The following is a 25,645-nucleotide window of genomic DNA, read 5'->3' on the forward strand; positions in this document are numbered from 1 at the left end:
AACCTAGGGGAAACACTGGACTGCGTTCCAAAGCTCTAATTTTAAAGTGATGGCTTGCACTACTGGACTTGTTTTTGTGACTCTTTTATTCAGCACACACACACACATACACAAATAGGAAGAGAGGGCTGCATTCCCAGGGAATTACAACCAGATGAGGAGTTCTGTGCTCCTGACTTGCTTATGCCAGATCGGTAACACAATGGAAAATATCTCGTAATAAGAAACTTTCACAGTCTGCTGGAAACTGAAGAGTGAATGGTGAGCGGAGTGAATGGAGAACTGCTTTAAAGACTGACTGGCCTTAAAAACCAAATGCATAGACAGACACATTACTGATTTAAAGTAAGTAATGACTCCCAACAATTAATTTTGTGATTGTGTCAATGTGTGTCCAATTGGATGAATGGTAAAACGTCTCGAGCAACATCTAAACATGTTGTTTTACATGTGTTTTTCCCTTGCCACTGACCCTTTGGCTTGCTTACAACGAGGTTTGTAAGGCACAATAACATGTTTTGAAGAGTATGCATTATGTAAGTGCTATAGAATTATAATTTGACTGAACAGAAATATGAAATGGGTTCAGGAAACAGTGATTTTTTTTAAGGATGCTTTGATCAATATAAAGTTCAAACTAATAGCATTTATTTAAAACATGCACACTTGCTGAATAAAAGTTATACTTATTTTTGGTTTTCAAAGAAGTCAAAATAAATATTGCTCTGGATTGGAGATTTACAGGAATTTATAGACTGACCTGTCTCAGGACAGAATCCATAATTCTTGTCACGGTCGTAATCTTCGGTAGTGGCACACCAACGGTACCCATCATCCCGGCCTGAGGTGGTGCAACTATCATATTTTTCCCCCTGGAATGTGAAGGGGAACTTACAAGGAGCTCCATCTGCATTTCCACCCAATGTAAACAGGACTGCAACACAGGAAGGAACAAAACTCAACGAGTCAGTGATTGTGAAATACAGTATTACATTCACAATGCCACATTTTCCACCCAAATCAAGTCTGAGACACAACGGCCTAAACTTTGCACCACTTTGGATGGGAAGAGTGTCAAATTATACTGTACTGTAAAACTTAGCATAAAGGATACTCACGTTCATGAGGACAGAAGCCATACTTTGCATCTTCATCAAAGTTGTATGTGGTAGAGCACCAAAGGAACCCATCATCTCGACCCTGAGAGGTGCAGCTGGTGTACTCTTTACCCATGAACAAGAATGGAAACTTACAGAACTCCCCCTCTGCATTACCATACTTCACCTTTACCACTAAATCAAGAGGGAGAAAGAGAGATATCACATTTGATAAACAAATTTTGTACTTTGAGTAAAACTGTAAAAAAAAAACAGCTACTTGTTTAAAGAGGTAACAAGTCACCAGAAACAAGACAACTGACATACCTTGTCCCTCTCCCAATGTCCACAGCTCATCATCATCGAAGTGAGAGTCTCCCCCAATACCAGGTCCCGGAGCGAAGGCATGAGCCAGAAGACCATCCTTCCCATCAAACGGGTAACCATCACCATGTTCTACAAGTAATATAACACATTTAAAGGGGTCATATGATGTTGCTAAAAACATTATTTTGTGTATTTGGTGTAATGAAATGTGTTTATGCAGTTTAAGGTTCAAAAAACACATTATTTTCCACATACTGTACATTATTGTTTCTCCTTTCGCCCCGCCTTTCTGAAACGCATCGATTTTTACAAAGCTCATTGTTGTGCTCTGATTGGCCAGCTATCCAGTGCGTTGTGATTGGCAGAATACCTCAACCGTGTGACGGAAATGTTACGCCCCTTACCATACTGTAAGTTAGAACAGCCAGCATTGTAGGCTACTCTCCAAGGTTCAGGAAACAGTCCTCCATAAAATGCGTTGCACACACACGGATATTTGGCTGAACTGTTCTGGAACAGTGTTGTAAAATACAACTTAACCACTGATTTCTAGTTGTGCCCTCTTTTGGAAGGCCAAACAAAGTAGTTTCGCTTTCGCAACGAAACACTGCATCTCCACGACAAAGCGGCGGCAGCAGCAACAATACTACTGCGAGAATAAATGTTACACCTTCTTTCTTTGTGTGAACATTTGGGCGGTGTTATGCAAATCTTCCCACATCGTGACGTAGACATGTGGGGGCGTGTTAGAACGAGGCGTTTTAGGAGGGCGTGGACGAGTATTAACTTTTATAAAGAATATCTCTTTGGGTTTGAGACTTTAGTCTGCAACTTTAGGGATCTTATCTATGCACGAACCGCTTGTAACACTCCAAAGAGAAAGGAAAACTTGAAATCGCATCACCTTTAACTCAAATGTTAAAACACCTTTAATTAAAATGTTTTAATCCAATGCACCAGGGTTAGTGTTTTCGGTAGGTAATTGCACGGTTAATAGGGGTGTCAAGTATAATTTAATTTTCTATCGATTTTGTCCACAATTTTTCATTTACAGCCTGCTCAGGAGAGATTTACACTGTGAGAATACTGTTGGCATTTTTTGTAATTGCCTTATGCAGTCATTATGGTATTTCCAAAGACCACAATGCAAATCAATCTCTGGTGCAGGAAGCATTATACTAAAGATTTTAAGGAGTGACTGTGGTTAGTCTGTGACTTAGCAGTTAAATGTAAGAGCTGTGATTAGGAAAGAAATGAATCCGACGTTTGTACATTTACACCACAGTAGTTTAGAAACTTTTGTACAGAAACATATTGTACAGCAACACATAGACAAAATTATTTTCTTGAATACCATTTCGGCCAAAGTTAATCATGATGTCCGCTTCTCCATCCATGATCCTGGTGAATTTCAGAGGTGTGACATCACTCCAGACTTTAAATGCACCATAGAAGGCATCATCAATTGTTTCTTCATCCAGATCTGGGGTGTGCCCTAAGATCCTGTGGAAGAAGAAAACAATATTGCCTTCTTTTTAAACTATACTTTCCAGCTGATTATTCTATATTTTCTAGAAAACAAAATACAGAAATATTTATTATGCCCTATTTATGTAATTGTTTTAATCTCTATGTTACTCATTTACATAATTATTTGTCATATTGTTATAGTAAATAAGCGGGTACTGCATTTGCTTTTTTCCTCATGACTTTGAGTGGCTCAAGAATACATACGTTTAGGAGTATAAGCCCAGGCAAAAAGTCATCAGTCGTCATGTTTTACAATGGCATCGTCTAACTCAAGTACCATATGCAATAAACCTTTGGATGCTTCCTATGCTTCTTTTTTTCCCCCTGCCAATGGTTTGCCACCAACTCTTTTTTTTCATCACAAAAAGACATGGGGATGTCCAAGTTCCCAGTTCAATCCAAATCATCATCAAGCTATTACAGATCACTCACACACAGCGATCAGAGGACAGCAGGTTACACTGATCACCTGCATGGTCTGGTTTCTTTCTCCTAAGGAGGGAGCTCCGCTTCAAACCAAAACCAGGACTGTCAAATCCAAACCTGTTCTGGCATTACAAGGCAGTCTGAAATGGTCCCTACGGAAAAATTGAGCAACATCAAACAAATTTGGCAGGTGCAAAAAACTAAAAAGGTTCTCTACTAATAATCAGTAAGAGAATCTCCAAAGCTCTTCAATAGTCCCAGAACAGCATGGGGTGAAACACTGTTATGCTGACCACCCTGGAAGACACAGGAGATACTGCTAGCCTCTGACAAAAGAAACAGCCTGTACAATGTACAGTGACAACAGGAGCTGAATGCTCATCAGAGCTCTCACCATAGTTTGGCAGTCTAGGTTGTATATTTAAATGAAAAAAAAAAAACTTAATGAAACACAATGTTCTTTGCAGGTGCACACTTATCAAACCAACTAGCAAATGCTAACTGTACTTGTGGCGGTTACTAGAGCATGTATCTTAGACACATTCAATACTAATGTTATGCTATTTTCTAGTGCCAAACCACAGCACAATCTACAAGGACAATGGCATTCTACAAGGCAACAAGGGATAGATGTACAATCAATTCAACTGATGAAAATTGGTGTTTCCAAAACATTTCCAGTGGACAAAATAACTGGAAAACAGGAGTTGTAAAAATAAGATGTGACCTCAATACAGCACAACATTTTGAATATTCACATACTGAAGGGAGCATCCCGAGGTTTGAAACTGAAAACCAATTGCGCTGTTTAATATTAATTAACATTTAATGAGGGGCTAGGTTTAATATAAACTTCTCTAAGAAGGCTCAATACTAAATCTAAATATCTGTTAAATTAGCAAAGCTGACACTGGCAGAAAACCTAAGGCTGAGCCATTTCTTCCACAGATCTGTGTATGGGGTCTGAAAACTTTTTACCGGCAAATCAACAGTTGTGGTCATGACTCACTAAACACTGTCAGGACATGTAGGCCAGTAATATCCTCAAGATCCCAACTCTGTCCTTTTTGTTACAAAAGACTATTGATCACTTATTTTGTGTTTGATTATCGGCCAGTTCCTTCAATGACAGTAAATATTTATTAATGGCCAAACATTTCTTGCATTTCCTGTAGTCAGCACAACTTTATAACCTAATAAATTCAGATTTGTTGTTCCTTTTTAAGCTCCACCTCCAATGTAGCCACAAAAGTCCTGCTGAGAACATTCTTTAAACATATATTGATTGTGCTCTCTGTTTTTGACTGGTTTAATGACTGACACAAATATGGCCCCTGTTTCTTTTTATAAATCTTTTTGTAACCACAAAACTCTCACTTTTAAACTACAAAAAAAAATCACATTTTTTTTATAATATAAAGGATTATTTGATATTGACAGGATTGGAAATAATATACATTTTTTAAAGGGTTAAAGTGACTGACAAACAGTAAGGAGACATACAGTAGCTCAGCACTGTTTGAGGTAAACACACACCTGTAGGTAACGTTGTTCTGTCCCCACTTGGGCTTCCTATGAAAGAAATTGTAATTTGCCACATCAGGAACTCCACATCGTGGTTTCTTCATGATCTCTACTGTCTTCTGGTCAATCTCCCCTGTCTCAGTTAAAGCAAAAAACTTCTGCATCTTCTTCAGTGTGTCCTTCAACACCATCAGATTACACCTGTCTTTTGGGCAGCCATAGAACTTATTTAAGTAGTGCTGTGAAAAAGATAATTACGGATACAATGAAAAGACAGAGACAGAGAGACAGAGACAGACAGAGAGAGAGAGAGAGAGAGAGAGAGAGAGAAATGTCAACCTAACTGGAACTGTTTAACACATTCCACATTTTCCTAACCACCATGTAAACATATGGTGTATTTGAGCTTTATATTTTCCATAGATATTTCAACAGTGAATAAAGGCCAAAAGTTAAATACTGCACAAATAATCTTTCATGAAAAATATTAAATGAAATGAAAATACACTCACCAGAGCCACTTCTTTGTCTGTGTAAGAAGCATCATCGCCTGGAAACTTTATGATGGGTGAGGGCGCAGCAAAAGTTTGCAAGGAAGCAAGAAACTGTACGAGGAAAACTTTGAGGACAACATGCCTACAGCTGAAAAACTTAAAGCACATCATTTTGGTCCGGTTCCGAGATGTCCGTGTGCTGACAATAAGTTGACGAACAGGCCTTTACGACGTGTTCTCAGAGCTCCAAGTTTCTCCGACTGCACTGCAGCCATAGAACTTATTTAAGTAGTGCTGTGAAAAAGATAATTACGGATACAATGAAAAGACAGAGACAGAGAGACAGAGACAGACAGAGAGAGAGAGAGAGAGAGAGAGAGAGAGAAATGTCAACCTAACTGGAACTGTTTAACACATTCCACATTTTCCTAACCACCATGTAAACATATGGTGTATTTGAGCTTTATATTTTCCATAGATATTTCAACAGTGAATAAAGGCCAAAAGTTAAATACTGCACAAATAATTAAAATAATATAATTGTGTTAATATTAGTAATGTTTTGACGGGACTGAAAATTAACATATAGAAAAAAAACCATCATATTTTAAATTTAAAATAAACACACACACATACACACTATACATATCTATATATCTATCTATCTAGGACAACATGCCTACAGCTGAAAAACTTAAAGCACATCATTTTGGTCCGGTTCCGAGATGTCCGTGTGCTGACAATAAGTTGACGAACAGGCCTTTACGACGTGTTCTCAGAGCTCCAAGTTTCTCCGACTGCACTGCAAATGTTCTTTCTTTTCCTCAGCGACACATCCAGCTTTCGTGGTCTGTGGAATAGGTTCTGCTTGCACACGCACTTTTCTGATGCTGGGGCTTGAGCTGAGACTGCGCAGCCTCCGGATCCAAGAATTTGGTAGAGCTGTGAAACAGGAGACGCACAGACGCTATTGCAGCGGGAGCGAGCCCAGAGATGTGTGCACGTAGACACTCAGAGAGGCTAAGTTGAAGCTTTGAGTTTAAAAAGTCAGGCCAGTCGGTTTTAAACACTTGAAACTGTGTTCTTAACCCTGTGTTTTCTTGTTCCATGTTCACACTGTTCACATTTTACCCTGGGCTAATATTAAACCCCTGGTTAGTTATTCTCAAGAGCATACTGTACAATTGCAAACAGGCTTACCGTTATAATTTGCATATTTATGGTCATGACACTGTTAACAATATCTGTGCAAAAGTGGCAACGTTTTTCATCTCTAGCTGTTTTAAATATCCTAAACGGGAGTTCATACCGATTTATAGCTACAAAGAGACTAGTAGACCTCATTTCAGATGTGACAAAAAAGTAACAAGCAGTGAAGTTACAGCGTCTACCAATGGGAGTGCAGAAAGTGATTTACCAAACAGCACAGCGTCCTCTAGCGAGTTAATTCCTGTAAATGCATATAGCAAAACAAACAAATCTGATTCCAGCCGTTTCTGCCATTCTGGAAACTAAACAGCGCGTGAAAGTGCATCTGATTGTACAAATAAAGCACATGAGCATTTAGTGGGGTAAGAATTGTATAGTTTACGATTGGTTGTCTGTTGCTCAACAACAACTGGGCTGTAACCTTGTAGTATAGAATTTGCTTGAGAAATCCTGCTGTGGCCTAAACGTGGCTGGACGATTCTCTTAAAGGGGTCATAGGATGCTACATGCACTTTTACAAGTTGTTTGAACTGAAATGTGTGTTGGCAGTGTGTGTACACAACCACCCTATAATGATAAAAATCCACCCAGTGTTTTTTTTTTAATCTGCTCAAATCTTTACCCCTTTCTCAAATCGAGCCGATCTCAGATGCCTGTCTGCGTGACAAAAAAAGGCCCCTCCCACGATAGTTTGATTGACAGTAGCGTTTCAGCACAGACTGGACTGGTGTCTTACCTCAGACCCGCCCTGAGTGAGCTGTCATCAGTCTGCCATTGTTTCACCGCCGGAGCAGACAAGAATAACTCCTAAGCGATTGAGGTGTTCTGTTGTAATAATGAACATAGCAGTCGTCATTTACTCCCGACATCTGAGCCGCTGAACTTGCAGTGGATTAGATTTGTTTCTGAAGGGAATGCGCCCCCGATCTACATAAATGCGTCTATGTTTGCGCGAATCATTCACGATAAATCCCGCCTCTTGTGTTACTGTGCGTTTGCAGATCGGGAAGACTAATTAAAAAAAAAAAAAAAAGAGATGCTGCATCTCAATGTGCCTACTTATACTACGCCCTTAAAGTATGTACTCTTTTGGTGAAGCTTCGACAAAGCGCAATTGATTTTATTGAATGAATTTTAGCCATTAGAGTGTGCACGGATCCACACTTCAAAAATCGACCTGAAATAGTAGACCATCCGGGGACTTTTGGCATACTCTTTTCAACATACTATGCTTTGGGACACGCTTATTCTAATCTCACATACTATTTAGGATGGATAGTATGAACATTGAGACTCAGGGTAAGTTCCTTTCAACTTCATTATCGATTTTTACTGGGATTCAAACATCCAACTGCACAGACTGTCAACAGGCATGCACCAGGTAAATTATTTCATTCTTAAAATGCCTAAGAATTTTACTTTTCAAACTCTTAACTGGCTTTCTGACAATCCTTTGTTTGAAACATTCACTTTTTTGCTCTGTTCAGCCTCCCCTTCTTCACTAACTAACAAGATCCATATTGTTAGATTTAAAAAAAAAAAAAGAATTTTCACTTGGCTTCATGTATAAACATAACCAGCCACAAATACTAATTCATGACTTTATATCACTTTCACCTTTTAATATTGCAAAAGGCTCACATACTGTCCATTTTGACTACTTTTGACCTTCATAAAAACGGTTTTTACATAAATGAAAGAGACGCACTGTAACTCTAAACTCAATTGGGCATTTCAGATACTGTCACATCCCACAACCTCATCATCTGCAGAGAGAAATTGCCATTCAATTACACCAAAATACACACATAATGATGGACTCAAAGGCATCACAGAGGACTGTGCAAATATTATACTGGAACTTGGTTTTTATTACATCTTTTTTTTCTTCTTTTTTATTTTGTGTTTTACTTCTTTATGTATTTATTCATGTTCAGTGCCTATTGCCATTTATTAAAGTATTCAGTTTATAACTGCTGTTAGAGCACTGTCATTTTTGCCACACTTTCACATTTCAATAAAAAATAAAAGTACCTAATTGACACAACATGCTGTTGTTTTTATTATTTTTTTTATGTAAAACCCTAATAAAGGCTACAAGATAAGACCAGACAAATAGATAATATGTAATATTAATAATATAAATACACAGATATACTAATATTAATTAAAATAATATATTATAAAGGTTATTTATAACACCATAAAGGTCCTATATATAACACTTTCAAAGCATGCTTCTTCATAGGACCTTAGTGTATAAAATGGATTCTATTTTGCAACAAAAAAGGTTTCTGCTGTTGTTACAAGCCAAATAATACTAATTTGGCACTGTTTATAACCAGTTGTTATTAAGAGTGTAGTATATATATCTGATTAGTCAAAGTTCTCATGTACTTTCATGTTTTTCATGATTTTGACATATGGGCTGGACCGGGTTCAATGACTCAAGGAAAGGCAAGGTCTTCCCTCTGGTGGCGTAGTTGTGAAAATACATGATGAAATTAACAATACAGAATGAAATTAATGAAATTAGTTTCACAACACCACCCGAAAATGGCCCACTTTTTTTTTTTCATATTTTAAATATATATTTATTCTTAAGATTGATGTTAAAAGATCTTCCATTTCACCTTTTGTTGATCTCCTCTGTTGCATCCTCTGCTATATTAAAACAATTTGGGCCTGTATCTTTCTCTGGACACTTTTATCCTTATAAGGTGGTCTCTCCTCACTGGTTAGCAGTTCATGACTTGGTACAAGACCTATCTGTTTCTTTCCAGTCCACAGTCCTGGTTGATGTAGCTGATTGTACTTGTGTAGCTTGGCCAAGGCTATTGCAAAATTTACCATAGGAGGCTTATGCCCTCTCCATTGCAAATGACACAAATTAAAGTCTGACACTCTTATTTCTCTGTGACCTTTAAGTATTAGTATGAGCTGTTGAGTCATTTGTTTGCTGTTTTGAGTCATTTGTTTTATGTCTGTGTATAGCAGCTTTTTTTTGTATTTACAGTCTGTCTGATACTGCAGTGCACCACATTCAAAGTTTGTGGTCATCCATAAATTGCACCTGAATTTTTCTGTTACTAACTAGTAAATAATGGTAATCGTAGGATATTAACATTGGTAGTAGTATTACCAAATGAGTGTCCATTGAGGCGTGAGGGATTTGTTTTTATCTGTGAATCAAAACCTTAGTAAGTGTGCCCTCTGGTGGTAGACTTAAGCCTTCGCATACTTTGATGTGTCCTCAGTGGGATTTATTGAGCTTCAGCAGGCCTGCAGTTCGCCCCTGGATTTCCTCTAACTCCTCTTGACGACTCTCTTTTCCTCCAATGGAGGGATTGAAGTCGACAGTATATTGATGTGGGCTCTTTAAAGGAGAAAGCTGGAGGACTTAGCATTGAAATCGAACAGGTTGAACGCTCTCAAAAAGGATTTCTGCTGCATATCTCACCTGTCAATTCTCCTTGCACTGAGAGGAGTTCATTTTTTTTTATCGCTGAGTGTTTGCAGATGGAAAGAGAGAGCATAATGTTCATTTGACTGTGATGCGCGAGTGTTCATCTCATTTCATGCTCAGGACCGTAAACAGAAAGGAAACCATTTTTCACCTGTCTCGTTCTCTCTTCATTTCTTTCTGTCTGCCTGGCTGTGCCTCTCTCACCTCTTTCTCACTCCTCCTTTTATATGATGAAACCAACATTTGGCCTGTATCAGCGAATAGAGGTGTCCTGTTCTCTTAGAGCTTTGAATGCCTCTGTGCTTATGAATGCACAACAACAACAGGCATAGGGGAACTGAGATGATAAACTTTGATTTGTATGCAAATTGTTTCTTTTGTTCTGCATTTGTTGGCTGCCAGAGATCTTTTACTTATATAGCTTGCTCTCTCCTTTTCTGTTTCTCTCTCGCTGATGCACGAGCACGCTTCCTCCACTAGAATGCAAATGCACAACTGATTCATCTGTTGGTTGATAAAACATTTAATCAACATCCCTGGCAGAGTTTAAAACTAAATAGGCTACATTCATAAGATGACTCTGTAAGAGTCTGAAAATCCTTTGACAAAGTGAAAACATCATATTTCACTCTGTCTGGCATTTCTCTCTAGTTAGTTCCTCAGGGCCAGTCTGTGTGTCTGTTCAAGGGCCATCTCGCTCTCTCCTCCTCTCACATTCTCCGTGTTGTCACTAGTGTAATGGGAATTCTACATGAGGCTGGTGACTGTCCTCGTCCCCTCTTTCTCTCACATCCAGCTGGCTCTTCCTTCTCCTCTTAAACTAACAGTGTGATTCTTGACTCCAGACGTCCCAGCTGGTTGAATCAGGCCAGTCAACAGGCCCAGCTGATTCTGAGGGGCTACTGCAGGGTGTTGGGGATTCATTTGGGTCATGTCAGAAGATCTGTCGACACATCAGTCCGTTTGGGACATGTTCTGACCGTGTTCATACGTGCCACTGAGCTGTGACCTGCCCCTGCTACATCGGACATTTGTGGTCCTGTTCCAATTTGGATGTAAAAGTGTACAAGTGCTCACAACAGAGTGAATAAATTTTTTCGATGAAGGGCAAGTGTACAAGTCTGACCTACAAAGTGAATTCCAGGGCAGTTCACTGGAGAGGGTTTTGTGCACTAGCAAGTACTTTTTAAAGAGAGCATCTCATCATTCCTTGTTTCAACAAGCATTTTAGGTGAATAATGCCATTTTTATACAGCATAATGGTGCATGTGCACATAGTTTAATGCTGGACAGAGGCCTAAAGCAGTGGTTCTCAACCTTTTTGACAACCCATTTTCCATGATAAGATTTGAAGGCCCCATGTCATTTGTGGTTTACTGGATTTAAAAAAAAAATTGTTTATTATTATTTTTTTTTTATTATTTCTACCTGCTAAAATTGAACGGATAACTCACTTTCTATACCTGGTAAAATATTTAATAATTGGGAAAAATATATAAAATAAAATGTAAATATAAATATATAAAATATATAAATATATAAAATATATGAAAAAGTATAAATGCAAAATGTCCATGGTATTTTAATTTAAGATTATTTTCCATCTTTTCCAGGTTTCAGTACAGCATTCATGTGGCAATGTTTCTTTATATAAATGTTAGAGCTAGCAAAGAACCACATCAGAGCTGCCTCAACTAACATATGTGAAAGATGCCTTACCTTAAGACGATATGTTTAAAAATATAAAATTTTTGGTGTATTTTGTTAAGTACCTTTGTCAAGCTAATTTCGTGAATGCCGCTACATTTACATGACATATTATAGCGCTATTATTTTTTTTTAGAAATACTAGGATGAATTATTGATCATAAACCCATTATCTCTAGCATAATTTATTCATGAGCGCATTAACAAGCTACTCAAACGCTTCAGAGTGATTGACAGCATTCATGTGGCAATGTTTCTTTATATAAATGTTAGAGCTAGCAAAGAACCACATCAGAGCTGCCTCAACTAACATATGTGAAAGATGCCTTACCTTAAGACGATATGTTCAAAAATATAACATTTTTGGTGTATTTTGTTAAGTACCTTTGTCAAGCTAATTTCGTGAATGCCGTTACATTTACATGACATATTATAGCGCAGTTTTAGAAATACTAGGATGAATTATTGATCATAAACCCATTATCTCTAGCATAATTTATTCATGAGCGCATTAACAAGCTTCGGAGTGATTGTTTCTCTATTGTTGTCACTATTTTACTCTCAAAAGCAAATTCTGAAAGGATGATTCCACGGGCTTTTGTTTGATTGGCGTTTTGTTGAAGAAAATTTAAATGGGAAGCGATGTCTAAGATTCTAGAGGCAGTATACCACGTTTTCCCATCCATTCTGTGTGTAACTGTAGGGATGGCTGTGTGCTCTAGTGCTCAGAAATCTTTCTCCCAGCATGTATTGGAGGTGTGTATTCTCTCAGCAGGGACTCTGTGCTTGCTCTTAGTTGTGACTACATTAATGTCTACCTGACATTAATACCTACCTGGTGTTAAAGTATTCACACATGAACTGTGTATGTTTATGTGTGATATTAGATTAGTTTGCAGCACGTTTGTCTCCCACACAGATTAAAATGTCTTATTTCTGCTTAGTCCTGCCGTCCTTGATTGAGGGCTGTTGTAATATGTTCAGGTAAGCACAGTTAATCAGCTTTGGCTGTGTGCTTGCAGTAAGAGCTGAATTTCATTTGATATGATTTGTATCTGTCACGCAGATGGCCTTACACCAAAGAGCAGATTTTCATAAATGTGTACAAATTTGGATTTGACATTTAAGTACATTTTTTTTATTTTCTTGTGTCTAAACAAGTAACTATTTACTTCTCTGATAATTATGATAGGATTAAACACAAAATTGCATGTTCATACTGCCACTCAAGTACAGTTGCAATGTTTTCAGAATTACCTTGCTTAATGTAACTTGCTTATGAAGAAATATTTACATGACATTGCACACAACCTTTTTTTTTTTAGCCTAAGCCTTGCTATACATTGCACAAAGAGAGATACAGTAGTAACTGTTGATCACCTTGGTGAAATAAACAAATATATAGAACAACTGGGAAAAAATAAACAAACAAATAAAATAAAAGGTTAGAAATATTTGGATTTTAGAGCTATGCAGAAATGCAGTCTACATTTAATTTTACACTGACTAAAACGAAAGACTTCACTGAAAAATATTTCATTGAACATTGAACAGAAAAAAGGCCTAGCAAAATTATACAGCATATATAATTCTACAATATTCTATTTTACATATTTGAATTCTAATAGTAGATTTATTTTGTGCAATGTATGTTTTCCTTCATCAGATCTGATCTGTAAACATGTTAGCCTCTGGTTGGTAAGTCAGAAGTCATTGAATTGAATGATAGTGTTGCCCCCTAGCGGCAATATAAAAGTACATATTTTAGTTTCTGTTTCTTGGTTATCACTTTATTAGGCAGATTTTTTAATGGGACCTGACTGAGTTCTTTTTGTATATTGTTCCGTATCCAGCCCAAAGGCTGTCGTTTAGGTACTTTTATGTTATGGAACTGAGTCCGTCACGCTAGTGGTTTTCGTGTGGACTGAAAACAGCAGTGTGGCGTCTGCATAAAACTAGCACCTCTGTTGTGATGTGTGCATGTGTTTAGGAGAGTTAGGATGTTGATTATACAGGCACAGATGTCTTGTTTCCCCTCATTCCTGTTGCCTGTGATCTAAATGGCCTCCTCGTTTTTTGTGAGCACTACCTGGCACGCCATCTCTCTCCTTTCCTCTCGCTCTCGCGCTTTCTCTTGATTTCTCTTGATTTCTCTCTGTCTCTCTCACTTACTCATAGCCCTCTCTATCCTCTTCTTCTCGCTTCAGGATATTGAGAAGGACCTTTGTCAGGAAGTAGAGGCCCATGGGGTACTGGGGCAGGGGGGTAGAGAGACACAAAGCAACACTAGTGGATCACATTTCAGAATGTATAAAACAGATGCACTTTTAACTTTTCAGACCGCAGGTACCAAAGACTTTTGGGTGAAAGAGTGCTGATAGAGTGGTTTTGTAAGGAGTGTAATGAGAGGTCTAAAATAAAGTGTTGCCATGATTTTTTTGGTCTGTCTAGCATGTTAACTGAAGATATTGATTAAATGTTCATTGCAATAATTTAACACATTTATAGAATTCAATATTACTGATTCATTCTGCTTCCTAAAGACTGAAGTCAGAAGTCATGAGATTAATTGCAATGATTTTATTTTATTTATAGCCTAATTTTTTTAATCGAAATCATAATTTTGTGGGAAAAAGTGTTCATCTCTTTGTCCTTGCAACATTGTGTACAATACATGCAAAAATAGTTTGTATCTTTTGCAAATTTTCTGTCACATCCAGCATGCAATTTTTTTGTAGGTTAAAAAACTGAATATTTATATACTAGAAAATTTGATATTTATTGTGTAAAGTGCTACACACCTACATTTGAACCGAACTGAAAATGGATTCTTTTCAGTTTTCACATCTTCAGTTTTCTTTTCAGTTTTATATACCTAAAAATGAATAATGATTCAGAAAAAAAGAACACGTTTAAGACAATACCAAGTAATATTCCAGATAATATTTTAATAAATTGCTTTAGTGCAGAGATAATATAAAAGGTAATTATTTAACTTAAGGGACAACATGGTGTCATTATAATATTGCACACAATTTTCCGCACACAATATAAATGGGTTGTTGTACATAACAATATGTAGCTGCCTTTATATTTTAGGAAAGGGTTCCCTCGTTATGGGATCATCATATTTTGGGGTCGTTGCCATCAAAAGTTTGAAAACGCTTGCCTTAAGCAATTTTGTGTTTTCTACTAATACTATATTTGCTCTATTGAAAAAAGTACTTCAATAAATCTCAGTTCTCAGTGAGTCTCCTCTGATAAGACACTGTAAGCAATGGCAGTAGATCAGTGTCACTGCAGCATCTTAGATTTAGATCAGTAAAGGAGATCAGTACTGCAACTGTAATTTTCCTTTGAAAAAGGCCCCTGTTATGAGCATTAAAGGTGTGTGTGTTTCTGTGCTGAATAAATACATGTTGTGTTCCGAGCTGTCAGACGTTTGTGTGGCAGCTGCACAAGGATCTGACGGCTTATGAATCAAAAGCAGCCCTGCACCAGCAGCCATTAATATGCAAACCGAGAAGACGGCTTACGTTTAATTTATATAATATTCCCCAAAGAATCATTATTATTCTAGGGTCTTGCCAGCAACATTTGGCCTATAAAGAAATTAACTTTGTCTCCTTGTTAAGTACACCAATGCATCAAGCTATAATCTCTGCAAGAGATGAATCATATTTCATATTATACAAGACGTATGTATTCATATTTCAAATTTTTCAAATTTTTCCTGTCTGACCATCTGTATGTATTAAGTCTCAGTAAGATTAATCTCTTGATCCTATTGGAGTAGGAGGCAGGTGTTTTTCCTAATACATCTATGAGTAAATAAGACCTAGTATCAGGACATAATCCCCTGCATTATTTTTTATATCTCACGCCAATGTCACAATTTCTATTGTGTGTGTCTGTATTTGAACAGTGGGGGTAGCATATGCCCAGGCATTTCCTGAGAGCAGCATTGTGAATATCAGTGGTGTATGAAATTGCTTGGAATGTCTCCGGATCATAGTGCTAAATCATTTAAAAGCTCCTTCCCCTTGAAAGGGGATCCGTCTTGACAGGAAAGTGTGCATACATGTACGTGTGCATGTGTGAGAAATGAGGGAACTGGAAGTGTTTAAAGAAAGAAAGCAAGGGTCAATGCAATTGTGACCTCTGTCCTTTGCTGCATAACCAGGTCCTTTGTGATTAGCAAATCAGCTTCTCATTCATAACGTAAAGTAATCGAGCAACAGCATGCGTCTGGTGTCAGTCAAATCTGTTCAAGTCTGGTCTCTTGTTAGGTGTCATGTGCGTATACTAATATCCACAATGCAGTTCGCAGCTCTCAAAGATATACACGTCTTTTAGAAAGCACTTTAGGCATACTGATTAGGCTGGCCATTTGCAATATGAAAATGAATTCCTGAGCCCTCCAATTCCTTTCATCTGGGACTGATCTCAGGTCAGGCCCCACAAGGCTCATGCACGCTGGGTAATTCATCCTCTGCATCATCTCAATAATGATAAATTTGTAGCCTTATGAGTAGAGATGTATCAGCTGATGTAGCTTTGGATGTTATTTAGGAAGGGTTTTGGATCACTTTTGCCCTCTAATCCTATGGATAATTAAGGGGGGCTGTCATCACAGGATTGAATTGTAATTGTTAAGAGCAATTTACGTAAGAATTATATGATTATGTGGTGCAATTGTTTTATATATATATATATATATATATATAAATGAAAGTAAATTATATTAGCCTTCTATCTATCTATCTATCTATCGATCTATCTGGAATAATTCTCTTTTTTATGTTTTTGAAAAAAAGTCTTATGCCCACCAAAGCTGCATTTATTTGATTAAAATGCAGTAAAAACAGTAATATTCTGAAATATTAGTACAATTTAAAATAACGGTTTTCTATTTTAATACATTTTAAAATGTAATGTATTACTGTGATGTTAAAGCTAAAGATTTTCAGCAGTCATTACTCCAGTCTTCAGTGTTACATCTTTCTGAAATCATTCTAATATGCTAAAATCTTAATTATTCAAACGTTGTATATAATAAATAAATAAATAATAAAAAGTGTATGTATTGTATATAATAGTTTTAAGTGTTCACATTTTTTTTATAATTGAAGGCTATTTTATTTATTTTTTTACCCTGCAAAATTATATTATTCATGCCAAAATTGATATTTGTACCTTTAATAGCTTTAAAATTTTGCTGGAATGTTACTAGTATCCGTTAAGGTTATCGAACCCCATTAGGAACAGTCTGTGTTGAACACTGTCTTAGTTTATGTGCGTGTTCAAGTTAAGATCTGGCCTGTCAGGCTAATTGATGACTACTAGGTGCATTTCGGAAGCCGAGGGCACGGAAACTCCTCGGGAAAATCCCTGTTGCGTGTCTCTTGGGCCTCTCATTGAACACTGAAGGACTGGCAGGGACACTTCAACCCTACATGAAGTGACTGGGTTACACCCACCCTCCTTCCTTCCTCCCAGCATGCATATGGCCTCCTTGTGAGCAACAAGGTTAACAGTTGTGTCTTGGGAGTGGCAGTGCCTGCCGTCTGTCTGTCTTGATTCACACATGAATCCTATTTTTGTGTCTTTGTTTCTCTCTCTTACCTCTATCACTTTACTCAGTCAATCAGACTGAGTAAAGACCTTAATCTAGTTTTCTTTCTGTTGCTTGTAATAAGTTTTTTAAGCCTTTGGGGCCTTCATTTTCATACAGACTTCATGGTGAAGTGCTTGTTCAAATATATACTCGCGCACACACTTTTGCCCAGATCGTGACTCCCGGCTGGCATTCATTAAGGCTTGTAATTGATTGCACATGGCGGCTGAATATGTGATATGTTTATGTTCCCTCACGCGAAAGGTGCGGAGGGGAATTGCCTGGTCGTAGCATTGTTAGCCGTCTCCTGGGGGGACAGATTTCCTGTGCTTGCTTTGCACGCGTGGCATGCTGTTGGCCAAGTGACGGGCCAGTGGTGAAGGAAACACCACATGCCAGAAAATAAAATCAAAGCTGACAGTTATAACATGGAAAAAATGGGTACCATCTCCATGTACACAAGAGAAAATTAAAAAACGGTCACTTGCTATCTTTCCATACTTTTTCATACCTATAAAATGAGTTTACGCAAAATCAGAAAAGGTGAAAAACAAAAAAAACACTGGCTTTTTTTAGAGAGAAAGTGAGGCTGACAGATCAGGTAACTCCTCATACTGGACATGTGTATGCAATTACGCCATGATGTACACAAACTCTTTGTTGTCTGTGAGATGACGGATGGCTGTAAGTAATCGGCACATCTGAAATGTGATCTCCAGAGTTCTTTTGAAACCACATCTGATCTGTATGTCAAAGGACTATCAAACGATATCAACACTTTTACAGATGTTTTTGGTGAAATCAGATTAGATATGAATGTGATGGCATGGTAGAAAACTATTATCTTTAATAATAAACCAAGACATTTTGAAAATAGCAAAAAATATTTATAAAACAACAAGAAATTGTGTTTTACATATTTGTAATTTAAATACTTTGGTAAGTATTTTTTGTAAAGTATTTTTTTTATAGAGCCTTGCATTTGGAAAGATGTATTAATCATGGCCATAAGTTAAAGGGGTCATATGATGCTGCTAAAAAGAACATTATTTTGTGTATTTGGTGTAATGAAATGTGTTTATGCGGTTTAAAGTTAAAAAAACACATTATTTTCCACATACTGTACATTATTGTTTCTCCTCTATGCCCCGCCTTTTTGAAACGCGTCGATTTTTACAAAACTAAAAAAAAAAATTATGTTTGTATATTTTCATATCCTATCCACGCCAACAGCGTTTTAGATCTTTCATTCCAGGCCAGGAGTCAGCAATATTGTGTCGTAAACCTCATTTTTAAAAAAAGCATTAAAAAAAACTAATATTTACGTTTCTCTGTTATAGCAGTGCAATGATTAAGCAATTGACTTGTCACATGAACTTCATCGACCCTACGACAATTGACCACAACAAACCAGTGTTGGCTGTCACTTTCAAATTCCTGTCAGTCAAACTCCAGAGTCTTATTTATAAACAGCTGTTGCCATGTGCAAATCTCTGTTTCAGTTGTCCATATGCATCATGGAAAGCAGTGCTTTGAAAATTCTTGGCTTGTTTGTGACGTAAAACACTGTTTATATGTGAATGGGAGGCCACAATGCAGTGAAATGTCATATTCTTGTGGATGGGGCCTAAATCATACTGGGAATGTGGCATGACAAGTGTGTGGACATAAACTCAAGAAGTGATATCAAACCCAAATGAATATGAAAATGAATCTTGTGGATGTCTGTGTGTGTGAGTTCTCCATACCGTAGGTGAGAATGAATAGTTTTCAGAACCTGTAACCTCTCTTCCCCTGCAAGTAATCTCCTCAGAACCCTGTAATCCTGGGCGCATACAGATGCCGCGACGGGAATATTGCTGTTCATATTCTTAATCTGCTCTCAAATGCCTTTCTGTTCCCCCTGCTCGCCGTGTTCTGCTGGGAATTAAGTGCACTACACAGGATTCATACAGAGGTAGACATCCCGTCTCGCTCTAAAATCCAGCCGAGAAGGAGGTTGCGATGGAGCTTTAAGGAACAGTCGTGCTCACGCTAGGCCTCTGATGCCGTATTTCTCATAAACAGAGCATATGAAAGTGTGGAGGTAGAGGAGAGAAAGACAAGGAGGAAACTGAAAGCACTGGCATGATGAGTGCCTGCATGGGAAATCTAAGGAGGAGTAAAGCTGGTTTAAGTTGACCTGGTTAAGCTGCGTGCCCGTTTCATGTGACAGAGAGAGACAAGCCTGCACACCTCAGCGAGAGGCTGAATATTATGCATTAAAGGCTTCTGTAGACAGGTAGACAGATAGAAAGACTCAAGCAGGCAACATGCAGGGCCTCATCAGTAGGTAACATATCACGACACAGCCTGCTGTAGAGCTTTGAGTCTGTTTGAGAACCTTTCCATTAATCACCCTTATGATTTTCATGACATATTATTATGCACGGTAATGTTAACAACATGTGTTATGCTAATCTGTCTCGTTCATGTTCTTAGTTTGAAGTTTTTGTGTTTTTGAAAGCTTGTAAAAATGCTGTAAAATTATGACAGTTGATAAAATTGAATCTGTTAGAACCCATTCACACCAAGAATGATAACTATAGAGACAACTATAATGCTAACTACAGTATATTAACATCCACACCAACGGATGACAACATTCTGTTTAATATAAGCATGCATTGCAGTTTTGTTGCCTGCTGCTTTAAATGGTCAAGCTCAACGATCGTTCCTCTGTGTTGTTATTGTTATAGCTGTGATGTGAACTCCCCTATTCTCATAGAATTAGAATGTTTATAAAAATTTTTTAGTTATCATCTTTGAACGCAGTTGTGATGTTTTGTTCCTGAATCAATCAGTATTTTTGAATGAATCATTCAAGTTGAATCATTTAGCAGCTTACTCATGGAGAAAGTCATATGTTTTGTTTCTAAATGAATCACTGTGTTCAAATGAAGAAGTTTAATAAATGATTCAATGACTCATTATTAAAGATTTTTTCGCCTAAATTATCTACTGGCGTAACAATTGTAACATGCAGAAAGAGTCTTTTTAGCCTCGTTAGCCTTACATTAACAGATTGTTACAGATCGACGATCGTCCACCCTAGTTTAGAATAAACAGTATAATTAATAATTTCTAAACATCTATTAAAGGGCATTGAGGTTATTTTGTAAATGTTCTCAACCAAAACAACCTATTGTTTATTTCATTTTCTTTATTTTCTTTATCCACTTTTTATGGATTGAGCATGCTCTTGTGAAAATGCTGCCAGTCAGTGGGTGCTCTGTGTGTGTGTGTGTGTGTGTCAGCAGGTGAGGCCTGCGTACCAGTGGAGTGTAAAATGTGCCAGTTGGATTGACACCCGAATGACAGATACCAGTGAAACTCACTCTCGCCTCAGTCACCTGAGATTATTCTCAAGGAGCTGAAGCAATACAAAACATTATCAATGGCTGCACTCATGGATTGCCATCCTCTATTTTTTTTCTTTTGTGTTGCCATTTCTGCCCCACCCCCCGTTATTCAAAAAAACATGGAAGGGCTAAAATGTAGTGAAGGGAAGATTTTTCTGTGCTGTTTCATGAAGAAACACTCCCTTCAATTATAAATGTATTGAGAGAACCCTGTTCAACTCTCCGAGCGGAACTAGGGGGCGATGGTGTGTGATGGAAATTCACTCTTTTGAGACGACATGCTGTACATTTGCATGTGATGCTTTTGTGTGAAAGCGTGTGTGTTAATTCTTCTTCTTCTAAAAAAAAACATCCCATGTCACAATCCTCAGCCCTGCAGAGCTAGTTCAGTGAACAGTAAATGGAAAATGGTTGGTTTGGTTTGTGTGTGTTTTGTTTATATTGGATGAGTTTCATTGTTTCCTCCCTGCTACGAGCCACACTTCTCAAGTGCATCCACTTAATTTTCTCTGTCCTAATTTCAACGCCTCCCATGGAAAATGCTGATTAGTCTTTTACTTTCTATCCCCTTCTTCAGGTCACCTTGTAAGGAGGGTCGTCTGGCGGGCGGGTGGGTGCGCGGAGGGGGGGGGCAGCCAAGTGCCACACACACTCCTTAAGACTTATGAGTGCATGATAACCTTGACCAAGACAATCTGTTCAACGACACTTAGCGAAGATTCCTCATGATGTGCCTCTGGGACTCGGCTCTTCTGTTCTTTCTGTGCGCTATCAGCTCGGCGCCAGATCGCTGGCCGTACCACACAACGACCATTACTCCATTTGCAAGATAAATCTGGACTGCTGTGTCAAATCAATCACAACTGTCATTTCATCCACTCAGACTACAGCACTAAATTGAATCCTTTTTGCCCATATGCATTCCAAATAGTCATCAATTCTCCGCTGTACATTCATTGTTTGCTTTGACAGCTGTGGGCAGGTAACAAATGATCAGGTAGTTTAATTTTGAGACGCCGTGGGTCGGCTCGGACGCTAGGCGGCAGTTGTTTGATAATACCGGGCCATCGTTTTCTGTATTGCGATTGTACGTCCCATGGCGTGTACACTCCATCTTCCCATACTTACCGAGAGGGGATGGTATTATATCACATTTTCCCTTTTTTTGCATGATTGTCGTACATGTTTCAACATTGTCCGTTAGCAAGTGTCTGAAATGTGTATCAGGGTAAATATTTGTGTGTCGCCAGGGACGCGGGTAAGAACAAACAAGTGTTCCTGTAGGCCTTTGGTGAGGGACCCTACAGGCTTACAGCATGTCTACAGTGTGAATACAGCATGAAAACAGTCGTTCTGTTCTGAGGCCACGGTTCTGATCCCTGTCCTCTTTCTTGTTAGTCGGAAATAAACATGGCTTGTCCACTAAAGGATGACATGGAAAGGAAGATTTAGTCAGCGGCTGCCCGGTTTTATTTTTTTTTATTACTTATATGTGTTATTTCTTTTTGACATTGGATTAGGGATGTTAGTTTAAATAACATGTATTTTCAGCTGATTGGGGTCACCGTGGGCTGCATGGCAGACGTCATTTGTGGGACGTTGGGGAAAATTCCGCAAACGTCGGCGATTGGCAGTCGAAAAGATTTTTTCCTTCTATCAAAAGTATTGTGAACAGCAGATAGCACATATTTTGTAAATGTATCCTGACACTGGAAGATAATCCTCACCCATGTGATTCGTTTACAAATCGGTTTAGCTAATGCAAAAACAAGGATCACTTTACTTTCACAGCCATATTTTTGCCTCTCTCGCTCTCTCTTTCTGACTCACCTTGCCAAATGTGCTATTGTGTTGTACAGGGATGAGAAATGAGGGGCTTTCTGGGCTGCTGATACCTGTTATTTGATATCACAGCCTTGCAACAATTCATCCTAATGTGATGTTTAAAGCATTTGTTAGCTCATAATGCATTGATATTAGTTTAAAATATTGCTACTTTGCAAAGCAGCGCAGATGGGCCGGGCTGATGCAGCAGGCATGAGGGAACAGGCTGAAACGCTCAGATATGAGATGTATTAAATGCATGAGTGATTCTGATGCGTTTTACTGTAATTGATTCTTTTCAAAGGTGTCTTCTCACTTTTCACCACCTCGCTCACTCTGCAGAACTCTCTCTCTCTCTCTCCCCCTCCCTCTCTATATCACTCGCACCTTCTCTCTCGTGCATTTTTATGAAGCACTGGAGTGTAACACTGTTTCATATTATACATTTGCCTATTTCTTTAGGTTTTGACTCCTAATGGCTAGTTAAAATGAAAACGCTGTAATCATTTACTCACTGTCATGTCATTCCAAACCTGTACGTTCTTCTGTAAAACACAAAAGAAGATCTTCTGAAAATGTATCTGTGTATTTTCGTCCATAAACAATGAAAGTCAGTCAGGTCTAGTGCTGGCATGGACTCTTTTTACTTTCATTCTGTGAAGAAAAAAAATCTTTCAAAATATCTTCTTCTGTGTTTTACAGAAGAAATTAATTAATTCAGGTTTGGAATGACATGAGGATGAGTAAAAAAAAAATACAGATTTTTAAATAAACTATATTTTTAATAACTTTTGTTTGATGTTTATGCAACATTTTTACAACATGTCCTGTATTACGTGAAATGATCATGGCACATTTTTAACAAAAGAATCATTAATGTAAGTGTATTTACAGTAAGTCCTGCATCAGTCAGTACTCCCTAAACTTTCCATCTTCTTTCCCAAGTACAATAATATTAAATTTTTTTATCTACACTGTGAAGGTTTTTACTCACCAGCTCATTGTTGTTGTTAATTCTTCCAAGTTTTTTATATTTTTTTCTCAGTGTCAATGCCAGGGCAGAAGTGAGTGTTGTCTGTATAGTGTAACAATGTGAAATGCAAAAAAAACAAAACAAAAAAAACAATCCAGAGCCATTACCTACATGCGCTGTATTCATAAACAAGGCACAAGTTATTTTAGAAATGAGGTAATTAAGCAGTTCCAAAATGAACCCAGCCCCCGCTCTGAGCGCTGTCATTTGCATGCCTTTGAATATGCTGTGTCTCTAATGGGGTTTCCTGCTGATGAGATTCTCAACGCAATGCCGTCTTTGTTTTAAACACTGCAAATAAGCAAACAAAAGTATCCTGGATGCCAGACTGCTCTTTCTCTCTTTCTCTTTGTAAATGACCTACTGCCCTGATCCTGCCTGAAAAGGACATTTCCCTGGTCAGAAAAAAAAAACAAAAAATCCTTGCTCATGGTGATTAGAAAAGAAGAGACAGAGGAAAAACAAGAGAGAAGTTGAGTCACAGATCTTTTCTTTTAGTCTTAATTAGAAACACCATGCATCAGCAAGGCAGTGCCTCTATTCATCAAGCTGACTGGAGACATGACAAATGAATAAGAATAAGAATAGACAGGGTGTCAGCGGAGAGAGGGAGAGATGGATGACTTTAGGTCTGAAGAGAATGGAGAGGTACAGTTAACCCTGGCTCTGGGCCAAGGCCTGTAGTCTCCTTTTCTCTCACCTCACCCCTCGGGCCTAACTCAACCCGACACACCCTGCCCCGGCTCCTGACCTTGCCTCCACTTCCATTTATTAGAAAATCAACACCCTTAAAGGGAAAAGCACACATAGCTTCATCACTATGCATCACGGTACCCTCAACCGCCTCCTCGTTTAGCAAAAGGGTGAGCGAAATAATAAAATCATCATTTACAAGCTATTTCAAAGATGGGTTTAATTACTTTTTTTGGACCTGTGCTGGATGTAATACTCAGAGTTCAGATGAATGAGTGCAAGAGAATGTGTAGCACTTGTTGTGAAGATGTAATTATGAATTAGACACGGTGAAAACAGCTGCCGTATTTGAAGAGAGTCGATTAAAGGCCGATTGCGTACAATGCTCCGTTAAATTCAACCCGGCTCCTTTCAGAACTAGAGCCAGCCGGGCTAATGGGCTCATTCAAGTGTTTCACCACAAGTGAAAGAACCAGTGAGTGAGAAGAAGAAGAGAGAGAGAGAAAGAGACAAGGAAGTGGAGAGATTGTGAGATCATTGTGAATTAAAAAACTATTAAAGACTTCAAAGGAGATATCATTTAAGATAGCACTACTTTTTCTTTCTCTGAAAACTGGGCGCAAAATATGCAGGATTGAATGGTGTAATGGAGATAAATAGTTTATTTTTCTTTTACAAAGATTAATGTGGTTCTCCTCATCGCCTTTCATTTATCCATCTATCCGCCCAACTTTTGAGCAGACTGGCTTTCATTAAGAAAATATATAAATAAAAAAAATAACAGGTTTTTCAGTTACTGGAGTCGAGCGGCACACTGGCTAAACAAAGATATTCTGGCAGGAACCAACCAGACAAGCGGAGATTATACATTACCTCAACATGTGATTTAATAACTCACATTTTCTTTTATTGTTTTTCTATTTTCATTCTACTCCTTTCCGGAGCTTAGGCGCTCGCTAGCTGTTTAATAGTCAGAGAAAGATGCGCTTCTTTCCACAGATAGTGTTAACAAAGACGTCCAGAATGAGGTCGGTGTGCTAGCTGCAATACAGAGAATCCTCAATCAGAAGACTTGAAATTGGATTCCTAGTTCACTTCATGGAAAGCAGCAGAAAATATTAAATCATTTTCTTTATTGGATTAAATTAATTATGGAGAGACTGCATATTAGATATAGGCTAAAAGGGCTTTTAATGTGCTCAATGAGAGCCTTCAGCCTTTCTTGGAATATAGGCATAAATCTATCTCTACTGCTTATTACAGTCTGTTCCTTTCCACTGCCTGCCTTTATTCAAAG

The 25,645-nt window shown here is 38.0% G+C and overlaps 1 protein-coding gene across 1 annotated transcript in view; it reads right to left on the reverse strand.

The window, feature by feature from the left end:
* LOC107755129 (72 kDa type IV collagenase-like) overlaps nt 1–6,339 on the reverse strand; it is a 14,315-nt gene extending 7,976 nt beyond the window's left edge. Inside the window, exons 1-7 of the mRNA XM_016571829.1 lie at nt 6,078–6,339; nt 5,417–5,540; nt 4,917–5,143; nt 2,779–2,927; nt 1,425–1,553; nt 1,119–1,292; nt 761–934 (exon numbers count right to left, since the gene is read on the reverse strand). Coding sequence (XP_016427315.1) covers nt 761–934; nt 1,119–1,292; nt 1,425–1,553; nt 2,779–2,927; nt 4,917–5,143; nt 5,417–5,540; nt 6,078–6,106 — 1,006 coding nt within the window. The 5' untranslated portion in view covers nt 6,107–6,339. The remainder of the gene's footprint in view (nt 1–760; nt 935–1,118; nt 1,293–1,424; nt 1,554–2,778; nt 2,928–4,916; nt 5,144–5,416; nt 5,541–6,077) is intronic.
* Nucleotides 6,340–25,645: the final 19,306 nt, after the last annotated feature.

The sequence above is a fragment of the Sinocyclocheilus rhinocerous genome, unplaced genomic scaffold (assembly GCF_001515625.1).
Source record: "Sinocyclocheilus rhinocerous isolate Xijiao unplaced genomic scaffold, SAMN03320098_v1.1 scaffold591, whole genome shotgun sequence".
NCBI lineage: Eukaryota > Metazoa > Chordata > Actinopteri > Cypriniformes > Cyprinidae > Sinocyclocheilus > Sinocyclocheilus rhinocerous.